A 14,176-nucleotide genomic window follows, 5' to 3' on the forward strand; every position below is an offset into this window, starting at 1 on the left:
ATGTTCACTTACTTTATGTGAGCCATAAAACTGCTCACTCCTACATCCTTTGTGTTGTTATTGTCAAGTATATTACAGTTTTATGTTATAGATCCAATAACACATTTATATGCATATTTACCCCATAGTTTTTCAAATCAGATAAGCTGAGAAAGGAGAACAAATTTGTGTTTTGTAATTAAACATTTTAGATTTTAGTTAAAATTTGCTGAGATATCTGTTGTTAATCTTACTTAGATTCGCTTGCATATTATCAGTCATTTTCTATTCTTTTAAAATTCTCTCTTCATCTTTGAGTGCTTTTATTAACATGTTACTTGTGGGTGGAGCTCTTGGAGCTTGTTTAGCTTTTTGGATTTTCATCACATTTGGTAAATTTCAGCCCTTTTTTTTTCTTGAATATTTTTTTCTATTACTCTTTTCTCTCCTAGTAGTAACATTATGACTCTGCTGATTTGTGTGATGGTGTCACGTTTCTCTAAGGTTCTGTTCATTTTTCTTTATTCTTTTTTCCTTTTTCTTTAGAACGTATGATCTTTATCAATCTATCTTCAAATTCACTGACTCTTTCTTCTGCCAGAAATATTGAAATGTGGTATTGATTTCTTTTTTCATTCTAGTTATACTTTTCAACTCCAGAATTTCAGTTTGGGTTTTTTAAAAAAAATCGCTTCGTGCTCGCTTCAGCAGCACATATACTAAAAAAAAATCGCTTCTATTTCTTTATTAATAGTCTCTGTTTGATAAGTTGTTCCTTTACTTCTTCAAGCATACTTTCGTTAGTTATTTGATCTTATAAAGTTTTTATTATAATTCCAGTTTGAATATATTTTTAATGGATGGTTTGAAGTTTTTGTTAAGTCTAATGTCTAGGCCTTCTTACAGGCAGTTTTTGTTGCCTGCACTTTCCCTATTTGTATAGTATACGTGATATAGGTCACATTTTTCTGGTTTTTTCACATGTCTTGGTTTTGGGGGTCTTTCAGGGACTTTTTTTGGTTCTTGTCTTTATTATTACATGTCCTCTCCCAGCACTTTTTTCTCTCAACTTTTACACCTAATACAATGGAAACCAACATCATTCAAGCAGTTAATTATAGTTTATCTTGTATTCTTCCCTTCTGTTTCATGAGTAACAAAAGGAACAAGAGTATTTTATCTATAATCATGACATCAGTAAACAATAACTTTCACATAAGTATAAAATTTTCCTCATTCCCAACATGCAGAATAAGCAGAAAAACTTGCCTTGTTTCTTCCTGATACTGCTTAACCCCTGAGAGACCTACAAGGAAAAAGATGAAGACAGATCGTGAATAACACAAAGACACAGAATCTCTGCAGAATGGTCCTTTTACCCATCTTCTTGGTACATTTGAACACCAAAAAGAAATTTTGAAAGACACAGTTTTCACATCAAGAAGCACAGCCTGCAGTGATTTGATTGGCCAGCAACTGCTCCTCCTGAAGTTAAATAGCATCTAGGTTATAGGAGCCCCAATGATATAGGGTTCAAGGACCACTAGATGTCAATAGTATCAGTGTAAGGTGGACTGCAGACATTATGAAGGCTCTAGGCACTCCTACCATGGGCATTCTGGTTTGTGACTCAGAATGTTGGAAGCTCTTAAATCAGTTCCTACCTTAAGACGAAAGGGGAGTCATGGGGCTTAACATTTTCAGGCCTCTGTTCCTCCAGCTATTTTTTTGTTGGGGTAAAATATGTATATTTTATGCATGCCATAACATTTACCATTTTAACCACTTTTGATTGTAGTACATAATTCAGTAGTGTTAAATATATTTACATTTACAAAATATCATCAGTATCTCTCTCTCGAACTTTTTCATAATCCCTTTATGAAACACTGTACCCATTTAACAGTAACTCCCATTCCCACTCCCAAGCCCTGGTAACCACTGTTTGCCATTCTATCTCTATGAATGTGATTGCTGTAAGTACCATACGTAAGTACACTTATAAAATATTTGCCATTTTTTTTTTTTAATTTGCCATTTTTTGACTGGTGTATTTCACTTAGCATTATTGTTTCCCGGGTTCATCTATGTTCAGGTATATGTCAGAGCTTCATTCCTTTTTAAGGCTGAATAACAGTCCTTCTTATGCTGCTGCGTACTGCTCTTTCATGTATAACAAAAAGAACCATGTCCCTTTTATTTTGTCTATCCATTTGTCCTTTCATCTGTTGAAGGACACTTGGGTTGTTTCCACCTTTTGTCTATTGCGATTAAAGCTGGTATGAACATGGTTTACAAGTAAATATATCCCCAAGTCCCTGCTTTCAGTTCTTTTGGATATATACCCAGAAGTGGAGTTGCTGGACCTTATGGTGATCCTATATGTAACTCTTTGAGGAACTGCTGTTCTGTTTTCCACTGTAGCTACACCATTTTCCATTCTTACATCAGTGCACAAGGTTTCCAGTTTCTCCATATTCTCACCAACACTTGTTTGTTTGTTTTTCAGTAGTCCCTGTAATGAGTGTGAAGTGATAGGGATTTGATTTTTGTGTTTCCCTAATGATTAGTAATGTTGAGCATCTATTCATGTGCTTATTAGCCATTTGTGTATCTTTTTTGGAGAAGTGTCTATTTGTCTTTTGGCTATTTTTGAATTGGGTTGTTTGTTTTATTGTTGTCTGATGAATTTTGTTGCTATCTGGGCATTTTAGGTAATCTGTGGTATCAGCTCTGGAATCTGATTCCCCTTCCTCTCTCTGTGGATTGTTGTTTGCTTGTTTGTTTGTTTAGTGGCCTGGGTGGAGTATTTTGGTAGTCCGTTTCCCCGGCAGTGTGAAGCCTGCAATGGCACACCTCGAAGGTTACGGGCTTGGCTATGTACATCTTTATTTGGGATGACCAGCTGGGCTCTCTTTGACTATTTCTCTCCCCGGTTTTTCTATTATCTGTCTCATTGGGTATTATCCAACTGTTAGGCTCTACTAATTGCTGGATGATTAGTCTGTTACTTTGACAATGTTCTGTGTATAAATTGCCTTACAGTCTTGTCCAGTTGACTCCAGGCCAGTATATTCATTGAGACTAGTTATTGGGAGTGGTTGGTAACATCTGATCTTGCTTGCGTCTCCAGGTATGAGGTCTGTACTCTACTTTCAAGCTTGGAACAGGATGATCAGGGCCTGTCCTAGCAGGGGTAGAGCCTCTGGGTAGGGATTGAGTTGGGGAAAGAAGCCCCCAAATTCTTGGATGCACTAACCAGATATTTAGCCTCTTCAGTGTGGGGAAGGGGATGAGAAATGCTGAAGGACTGCTCTTCCTGGTGATGGAGAACTAAGAGGAGAGGGGACCCCATTTTCTTTGTCACCATTCTGGAGTACAGCTTCTGTGAAGCTGAATTGCCGTGGGGGAGAGAAGGAGTGGGTTGTAGCTAATGTGCTAAGGACTTACATTGTTTTCACTGAGATATAGTAGGTTTTTCTTGAGTACATGTTTCTTCATTTGCTATATACTCTTAGAACAATTTCAGAGCCTTGAAAAATATTTTTAATATTTTATTCTCCAGTTGTTGTTTCACTGGGCAACTCCTCCATGGGGCTGTTCACACCAGTATTCTGGAAGTAAACTTTATAAACTTGCATCCTTCAGCTTTTTTTTTTCTTCTTATTATTATGTTCACTTAGCCACTGAGCCAGCCCTGCAAGTAATTTATTGAACTTGCATCCTTAAAATTCAGCATGCAGGGCCGCCTGGCTAGCTCAGTTGATAGAGCATGTAACTCTTGATCTCAGGGTCATGAATTCAAGCTTCACATTGGATGTGGAGCCTACTTAAAATAAAAATTAAAAAAAATTTAAAAAATTCAGCATGCATTTTTGGGATACTGGAACATTCTCTTAAATAGACACAGTGTGATTAGCACATTCAGGAAATTCAACATGGATTCTGTACTAATAGCTGATAACTGTTCTACAGTACTTACTGGGAGGTGGCTTTCTTAGGCTCAGCTCTACTTTCCTACTTATAGGACAATGTGGTCCACATTTACCTCATACATACTCTGAGGGACACAGGAGAGGAGCCATAGCCAGTGTCACGCCCTTTCCTGCTGGAGGTTGGCAGCAGAGGCAGACTTTGTCTCAGGCCTGGAGGCAGAGCTGCAGCAGGCATTGCTACGGCAGCCCTGCCTTATGAACCCTGTTAAAGTCACAGAGGCAGAACTCCCAAGCCTGACAAGACATGCCTGTTCCCAGAGACATTGCTCTCTGGGGAGTCCCCATACTAGGATCTCTTCCAGATGTTCACCAGACTCCCAGTCATTTGTCCATTAAAAGTCATTTCTAGGTGCTATCCTCTGGCCACATAGCTATCAGGTTCCTAGCCAGAAAGTGAACCTAGAGTCACGTTCTCACGCAGAAAGAGAAGGGGTTTGGGAAGTCTTTTATTTACAACAGTCCCTATTCATATTTTGCCAGTTGCCCCAATACTGTCCTTTATAGCACCTTTTTTTAAAATTTTTTTTTAACATTTAGCATCTTTGTGTTGAGTCACCATGTCTTCTTAGTTTTCTTTTGTCTGCAACAGTCTTTTAGCCTTTCTTTGTCTTTAGGACCTTGCCTTTTTTGAAGAGGGGAAGCCAGCAAATTTATAGCCTGTTTAATAGTTTGATGATTAGATTCAAGTGATGCATTTTGGCAGGAGTACCGAAGATGTGATGTTGTATCCTTCTTAGTGCATCCTCTCAGGAGGCATGTGATGTCGGTTTGTCCCGTTGCTGATGATGTCTACTTTGACCGCTCAGTTAAGGTGATGTCTATCAGGTTCTACAGAGTACTGTAAAGATAAGTTTTTCTCTTCATAATTAATGAGAAACTGGTAGAGGTGATTAATGGAGACTATGTGGCAATCCTCCATTCTTCCTCAACAAACTTTTGTCCACTTGTTTTCATTTCCATTGATGATTCTTGCCTAAATTGGTTTTTATTGTGATGTTGCCAAATGGTGATATTCTAACTCACCATTCTTCCTACTCTGTCATTACTTATTAGCCCAATTTTATTTTTTTTGAGTACTTATTGTAATATCTGTAGCTCTGTTCCTCCGTGAAGCAGGCTGAATTCCTGTGTTCATTATACGAAATTACTATGAATTAAAATGTCTGATTAGATTTATTTTATTTTTTTAAAAATATTTTCTCTACAAAAGTAACTACAGAGTTACTTTTTTTATTTGAGTATAGTTGACACAGAATGTTACATTAGTTTCAGGTGTACAGCTTAGTGATTTGATAAGTTTATACATTATGCTATGTACATCATAAGTATAGCTACCATCTGTCCCAATTACATTACTATTATAATATCATCAACTACTGAATGGGAGAACATATTTGCAAATGATATATCTCATAAGGGTTAATATCCAAAGTATATCAAGGACTTAAACAACTTAACACCAAAAAAACCCAAACAATACAGTTGAAAAATGGGTTGAGGACCTAAATAGACATTTTTCAAAAGAAGACATACTGGTGGCCAACAGACACGTGGAAAGAGTCTCAGCATCACTCATCATCAAGGAAATACAAATCAAAATCACAATAAGACATCACCTCACACCTGTTAGAATGGCTAAAATCTAGAATTAGCTATTTTAATCTGAAGTGAAGAAACCTGTCAGATGAGCATTTTGACTTATCTGAAGTAGTACAGCTGTGTGTCTCAAAGGTTGGGAGACTATCTTGCTGCAGGTCCCTGTCATACCAGCAGGAAGAGGGACCCATCTGATGGGGAGGCCGGGCAACTGCCCATGTTTCTGTCTGACTATACATGGGGATACATGAGGGTAACCTAAGAGAATATGGTTGATTGTGTAATGTCATATCTATGTAATGTCAAATCACTGAGTGAGTGAAAAGTCTGCTGTTCATATGGTTGAAAAAAGAGCCATATCATAAAGGTTCTACTTTATGAAATTTGAGTAACTTGTTCAGGGACTAAGTCATTGAATCCTATGCTCGTAATTATCATATAAATGGGTTGCTGTAATGTATGAAAGAACTGGACTTCAGTATAAAACTTCATGCCAAAGAATATTTGTATCTCTGGGTGGCATGATGAGCCCAAAAATATTTTTTTAATAAAGGTTTCACTTGTTGTTTGGGTTAGCTTGTTTTCATTGCAAAAAATATCTGTATTGGCCACTTGTAGTGGTTTCTCATGCTGCTATCTATAGACTAAACGATTCTTTAAAGGGTGAATAAGTAGTATGGCATTCATTATTCTAATCAATTTTATTTTCAAATTTTATTTGTAAACCTCTTGCTTTGTACTTTTCTCACATTTTTATCTCACTCTCGCATAGGTACCTCCTATTTAACAGACATTGTGTGGTGGGCAGGCACAATTGCAAGTAAGTACCCAGTGTGGTGAGGAGCTTGGTTTGCTTTCTTTAAGATCATTCTTCTGGCAGGACTGGAGGAGGTGGAATGAGAGCAGCTCCATTCTTTGGGCGGAGGACTAGGCTGGGAGGAATTGGAGGGAGGAAATAGAGGTTCCTACTGCCTGCAGTTAGCTCTGAATTTAGTCCAGGTCAGACTGTCCGGGGCCCAAAGAAATTGAAACAGCTCCTTCTTACTCATCTGTAATCATGCTGTTGATATTTGGTGAAATTATGTTTTGTTAAACATAATTGGTTTTACAAAGGAGAGTTTCTTCACTTAGCCTTAAGTACAGGATCATATGCTATTATATAAAAGAGGTCATGTGCAGAGGTTATGTAGTATCATATAAAAATAAATAATAAAATTAAAGTTCAGAACCCTAAATATATAAAGAAAAATTATATTAGACAATTCAGAAATATCATGAGGTTTATTTGTCACACATTATCTTTTAGGCAAGCTGTTGTCTAGCAGATGTTGTTTCCTTTCATTGAGGAGCTCATCTTTAAGCTCTGTCTCAGTATAGCTCTGGGTGCAGTCCTGTGCAGGCAGTAGTTTTTCCAGTTGGTGTGCCTATAGCATGTCACTGTGGCCAGTAGTCTGTACTGGAGTAGATCGCAGACCATTGAAAGGACAGGAAATTCTACATGATTAGTGTTAAAACAAGGATGTGTTAAGGAGAGAGTGGAAATATACTTTGTTGCACCCACGGTCAATCACGGCCATTTAGTTTGGGAATTTCCACAGAGGGCTGAAACTACTCCTGACTGATTGGGTGCGTGATGCTGTGGGGCCTGCACTCTCTGCCTTCAGGACCCTTAATTATACAAATGATGCCCCACATTTGCTTCCTCACAAGTAATGAAAAGAAGTAGCCCTTTCAGAACAGAGCCTTGCCAAATTAAACTCTGTGATCATTGCTAAAAGAGAGCTGTAATTGCAAGAGGTATCCTTGTGATTCTCTTGACAGTGGCTGTTGGCCAGATTGGAAACTTCCTGGCTTACACTGCAGTCCCCACGGTCCTGGTGACTCCACTGGGTGCCCTTGGAGTGCCGTTTGGGTAAGAACTGGAATTCTTTGTTTTTCGTTTTTATTTTTTAAATTTTTTAAATTTTATTTTATTTTTTCATTGTTCCAAGATTCATTGTTTATGCACCACACCCAGTGCTCCATGCAGTACATCTTCTCCTTAATACCCACCACCAGGCTCACCCAGCTCCCCTCTCCTCCCCTCCAAAACCCTCAGTTTGTTTCTCAGAGTCCACAGTCTCTCATGCTTCTCTGTGATCACCAAGACAGCATGGTACTGGCACAAAAACAGACACATAAACTGATGGAATAGAGTAGAGAGTCTGGATATGGACCCTCAACTCTATGGTCAAATAATCTTCGACAAAGCAGGAAAAAATATCCAGTGGAAAAAAGACGGTCTCTTCAATAAATGGTGCTGGGAAAATTGGACAGCTTTGTATAGAAAAATGTGTTTTGGTTTTTAATGTGTAGTTTGGGTTTTAAACAAACTTTCCGTTTAAATGTTTCTGTTCAAATAATAAAAGCAAAATTATAACTGAAGGTAGGTTTTCAGTATTCTACTCTATATGGTTTAATTTTAACTTCAAATTTAGTTTTTTTTTTTTTTAAGATTTTATTTATTTATTTGACAGACAGAGATCACAAGTAGGCAGAGAGGCAGGCAGAGAGAGAGGAAGGGAAGCAGGCTCCCTGCCGAGCAGACAGCCGGATGCGGGACTCGATCCCAGGACCCTGAGATCATAACTTGAGCGAAGGCACGGGCTTAACCCACTGAGCCACCCAGGCGCCCCTCAAATTTAGTTTTTTGAATTAACCATTCTTTTAGAAATTTGCTTTACTATATTTCAGACCCTAACTTATGAGTGGACATTAGCAGATGTGATTCTGTCATTCTCCTAGTCTTTGCCCTGGAAGAATTTCAAGAGACTAGAGTCTTCCAGGTACCTTGGCAAGTGATTCTGAGAACTCATTAAGCAAAACTAGTCTCTTGGTGTTTTATTTGTGTGCCTGGCATCCCCTACCAGACACTGAACAATTCTCCCACTCACTCCACCCTGGGAAATTATGGAAGTGGGACAAATGACACCTGGGCACCAATGGGTATAAAATAGAATTTATAACTCCTAACAGTTAACAATAGATGGATCCCCATGCCCAGGGGAAGGGCTTCTGTGTGGTCCAGAGGGAAAGGAGGGAGGTGGAGCTTTGGGTTTTTATTGTAGTTTAAAAGGGAGTGGGGTGAAGGTTCGCACACTCAGGAGGGACTTGGATGGTTTGAAATTTCTGCCATTGCCAGGGGCCGGAGGACACCAGGGTCTGAGCGTGCTTTCTTATAAGGTCGCCCAGATGTGGGGCAAAGGGAGTAAAGTAGAACTGGGGACTTGAAGGCTGCCAGCCACCATGCATTACAAGTGGAGTCTTTGTATTACATTTGGCTTACTTACTAAAATGATTTTATGAGACATTTATTGAAAAACTCAACACATATCCTCCCATGAATCTATTTATATTCTGTTTACCTTTGAAGAAATTACCAAGAAACAGATATAATAGAAGAGAAATAAAATCCCAGTTTCTAACTCATTTATATAGTGATACTCTGCTGTATTCTAGACAGATTCCCAGATCCTTTCAGAGAAGTGTGTCTATGATGGATGTATTTAACCGATCAGCACGGGAGTTTTGACCTGCTCCGTTTCCTACCTGGGCCGGTTCACCCCTCCTTAGGCAACCTGGTGGTCCCCCGCTCCCGGGAGGTCACCATATTGATGCTGAACTTAGTGCGGACACCCGATCGGCATAGCGCACTACAGCCCAGAACTCCTGGGCTCAAGCGATCCTCCTGCCTCAGCCTCCCGAGTAGCTGGGACTACAGGCGTGCGCCACCACGCCCGGCTATGATGGATGTATTTAAATTATACTTTCAAGTCAATTAGGCTTTAAGATTCTATAGCCTAAAAAGCATAAATATGTTTTATATAGGTTAACCTTTGGAAATGTGTTTATAGAATGTTTTTCTTATCCAAACAAAAGACTAATATAATATGTAGTTTGATGTCACATTGTGTTTGGATGGTCCTGAAGAGCTTGGATGGCGTGAGTGGTACTCACTTCAGCGAATCACTACTCTAGCTTCTTACAGCCCAGCCTCACTCTTTGATTTCTTCTCCTGAAAAAACTTCAAGCAAATAAATAATCTGACCCTCAGGTCTTTGCACATTGCACATTTAATATGCATATGTTAAAATATCTTGCCTAGAATAGGCAAGAACTATTCTCATGGCTTTGAAAATTAAGTCACCTCACCAGAAGTGTTCACTGCCGCAAGTCTTCAGGAGACAGACTAGAAATAGAGAAATAGAATAGACTAGAAATAGACTAGGAGGCCCCCAAATAGGTCCACTTTTCTCTGTAATGATTCATTGTATGACAAAGTAATCATCACAGCACAGTACTTTTAAAAGAAGTTTAAAAACACTTTATTTGGAAGTAATTTCCGAATTACAGAAAAGTTACAAGATTAAGAATAATCAAAACGGGATGGTTAAATGGGTGGTGGGGATTAAGGAGTGCACATATTGTGATGAGCATGGACTGTATTATGTAAGTGTTGAAACACTATCTTGTACCCCTGAAACAAATATTATACTATATATTAACTAACTGGAGTTTAAATGAAAACTGAAAAATAAAAAGAATAATCACAACAACACCTGTATACCCTTCACCTAGGCACACCTTCTGTTGATATTTTATCTCACTTACTCCATTATTTGCTTTCTCTGTATCAAGGTTTTTCTGCCTCAACACTGTTGACATTAGAGGCCAGATCATTCTTTGTTGTGAGGGCTGATTTGTGCATTGTAGGGTGTTTTGCATCCCTAGACTCCACCAACCAGATGCCAGGAGTAACCCCCGCAAAAATGTGTCCAGACATGGCAAATGTCCTGGGAGGGGACAAATCACCCCCAGTTGAGAACCATAAATGTGGTATTTGCTTTGGGTTTTTTGTTGTTCCTTTGTTTTTTATTCTTTTAGACTACTTCTGTCATGACTCTTCACCCTTAAATAGGTTGATTTGTGTTTCCTAACACTACAAATATTCTTTTAATAACCACAGTACAATAATCAATTTCTGTAAATTTAACATTATAGTACATGTATCTAATCTGCCTTCTGTATTCCAGTTTTGTTAGTTGATCCATTATACCCTTATTTTATGCCATTATCCTTTATACCTTTATTTTTATAATATGCCATTACTTTTATACCATTATTTTTTTATTTTTTCCTTTGTACCATCATTTTTCCTTCTAGTAAAAGATCCAGTCTAGTATTGGGAGCTGCATTTAATTGTCATGTCTGCAGTCTAACAGAGAGATTTTTTTCTTTAAATAAATAGTATTGGGAGAACTGGTAAGCAATTTATAGGAACATCAATTTAAATCATAGCACTGTCAAAATATGACCTAAGTGAATTAAGTATTATATACAGAATGGCCATCAAATGTGAAATAGAGGCAAATACAACCTTGAATGGTTTGTTGATACTATTCCAGTACATGACTGAAGTGGTATATTGAAGTATGTTGTCCTGCTCGGTAATGCAGAGTTCAGTGTTCTGTGTAAAGCTGTGGTAAGCCCAATAAATTAATGTGCCCAATTATCTGTTGCATACAGTTGTAGACATTTTCTGTCTCAGATTTTCACTGATTAAGACCACATCTCTAACATAACCCAGAGTATATATTACAGAGGTTTAATCTGTAAAGGAGGAGGAAAAAAAACTTAGCCATGTTTCCATGGTTTATGGCCTACGTATAAGAAAAATATTTTTACAACTTGAAAAAAACAGAAGTCTTTTAGATCTTAAAAGGATAAGAAATTTCTAAAGCTTGATGTAATAACAATGAAAAGTTTAACTTACTACAGTAAAAAAGTAAAATGGGGAAAAAATTTAAATCGAATATGACAGTAATTAATATGACATAAGGAGTTTCTTAAATTGGTCAGAATAATATGAAAATCCCAGTAGATAAAATGACAAAGGGCAAAACTGACAATTTTTTCATAAGGAAACACATTTATTTCAGTAATATTGACCCTCATTTTCAATAAAATGCACATAAGCAACCTGATATAGTATAATAAATATCTGTGTATTTAGTAAATATTTCAAAACTAATAATATTTGAAAAGATACCTGCTAACTATAACAAACTATAAATACACATTTGTTCTCCTTTCTTTTCTCAGCTTTTTGAAAATAGACATAAATTTTATAAAATAATAATTACAATAATGTATTATTGGGTTTGTGAAAGACCCAAGTAGCACAAAAAAACAGCGCAAAAAGAAAGAAGTAGGAATTGAGCTATAGAGGAGTAACACTGTATCTCACTGAGGTTAATTTAGTATCATTTTGAAAGGTATTCTGATAAGCCCTAGAGAAACCACTAAAAAAAAACCAAAGAAGTGTGGTGAAAAAAACCAATAAGGAACTAAAATGTTACACTGGAAAGATTCACTTAATGTAGGAAAAGGCAGTAAGTGAAGAATCAGGAACAAAATGTAAAAAATAAAAAGTAAAATGGCAAACACACAACTAACAGTATCAATAAAAACATTTAATGTCAGTGAATAAAACAATCCAGTAAAAAGGCAGAGATTAGGGGGCGCCTGGGTGGCTCCATGGGTTACAGCCTCTGCCTTCGGCTCAGGTCATGCTCCTGGGGTCCTGGGATCGAGCCCCCACATGGGGCTCTCTGCTCAGCAGGGAGACTGCTTCCCTTCCTCTCTCTCTGCCTGCCTCTCTGCCTACTTGTGATCTCTGTCTGTCAAATAAATAAATAAAATCTTAAAAAAAAAAAAAAGGCAGAGATTAGGCACCTGGATGTCTCAGTCTGACTCTTGATTTTGGCTCAGGTCATGATCTTGGAGGTGGGATTGAGCCTGGAATCAGACTTTGCACTCTGTGTGGAGTCTGGTTGGGATTCTCTCTCTAACTCTCTCTCTGCTCCTCCCCCTACTCTCTCTCTCACTTTCTCTCTCTGAAATAAATAATTTTTTTTTTTAAAGCAAAGATTGTCAGGCAGGATAAAGATCCAACTTATGCTTCTATACAAGACACTTTAGATTCAAAGATGTAAATGAATTGAAGGTAGAAGGAAGGAAAGAAAATATATTATGCAAACAATCCCATAAGAGAGTTGGAGAGGCTATCTATCAGACAAAGTAGATTGTAAAACAAAAAATATTATTCCTGATAGAGACATCTTGTAATGACAAAAGGTCAGTGCATCAGAAAGGCGTAACAATTATAAACAAATATGCACCTAAAAACAGAGCTTCAAAATATATGAAACATTCCTGAAAGAATAAAGAGTAACAGACAATTCAAGAATAATAGTTATGACTTTCAATACCCTACTTTCAATAATGGATAGAAAAACTAGGCAAAATATCAAGAAGGATATAGAAGACTTGAATGACACTATAAGCCAACCAGACAAAATAGACATCTGTAGAACACTCCACCCAACAAACAGTGGAATTCACATTCTTCCCAAGTGTATATGGAACATTTTCCTCGATAGATCATATACTAGGCCATAAATGAAATCAGAAAGCAAAACCAGTGAAATTTGTGAAATTTACAAATAGTGGAAATTAAACAACTTATTACTAAATGACTGGTCGGTCAGAAAGAACCTCACAAGGGAAGTTAGAAAACACTTTGAGATGAATAAAAATGGGAAACACACACCAAAGCTCACGTGACTCAGGTAAAGCCATACCCAGCGGGAAATTTATATCTGTAAATGCCTGCATTAAAAGGAAAAATCTCAAATCAACATCCTTTAGAGGGCCGACTAACCCCAAAGGAGGTAGAAGGAAGGAAATAATAAAGGTCAGAGTAAATAAATGAAATAGAGATTAAAAATAAATACTGAAAAGCAGAAAAACCCAAAGATTGTCTTTAGAAAAGATTAACAAAATTGATAACACTTCAGTTAGACTGACAGAGAAGACAAATTACTAAAATCAAGAACAAAAGGGAATATTGCCACCAACTCTACAGAAATTGGAAGTATAAGCAAATCTGATGAACAACAGTATACCAACAAATTAGATAACTTAGATGAAATGGCCATATTCCTAGAAAGACTCAAACTAATGAAAATGTTTTAAGAATAGAAAATCTGAATAGACTTAGAGAAAGTAAAGAGAATGAATTGGTAAAAAACAAAACAAAACAACTTCCAGCAGAGAGAGGTTCAGGTAGAGGGGGTTTCACTGATGAATTCTTTCAGACGTTTAAAGAAGAATTAATAAAATTCTTCACAAACTCTTCCCAAAAAATAGGAGAGATGGGAACTCTTCCCGACTTCATGAGGTAATACTATCTTGTAATGAAACCAAAGAAATCACCAGAAAGGAAAACTACAAACCAGTTCTCCTATTAATAGAGATGGAGGAATCCTCAACAAAATACTAGCCAGTTGAATTCAGCAATATATAAAAAGGATTATACACTATGACCAAGCGGGATTTATCTCAAGAATGCAAAGTAGATTTAGCATCAGAGTAAATTAGTTAATATACCTCATTGATAGAATAAAGGTTAAACATATCTCAACAGACACAGAAAAGTCATTTCATAAAATTCAACACCCTTCAAATAGAAATAGAGGGACCCCTGGGTGGCTTAGTCGGGTAAG

General features: G+C 37.3%; 1 protein-coding gene across 2 annotated transcripts in view; it reads left to right on the forward strand.

The window, feature by feature from the left end:
* The window catches only part of NIPA1 (NIPA magnesium transporter 1), a gene marked incomplete at its 3' end in the record, with an annotated part of 93,026 nt that overhangs the window by 29,486 nt on the left and 49,364 nt on the right, over nucleotides 1–14,176 (forward strand). For both annotated transcript variants that reach the window (XM_080809540.1, XM_080809539.1), the window contains exons 2-3: nucleotides 6,343–6,390; nucleotides 7,392–7,482. In XM_080809540.1, the coding sequence (XP_080665666.1) occupies nucleotides 6,343–6,390; nucleotides 7,392–7,482 (139 nt within the window). The remainder of the gene's footprint in view (nucleotides 1–6,342; nucleotides 6,391–7,391; nucleotides 7,483–14,176) is intronic.

The sequence above is a fragment of the Martes martes genome, assembly GCF_963455335.1.
Source record: "Martes martes genome assembly, chromosome: 7".
NCBI classification, from domain to species: Eukaryota; Metazoa; Chordata; class Mammalia; order Carnivora; family Mustelidae; genus Martes; species Martes martes.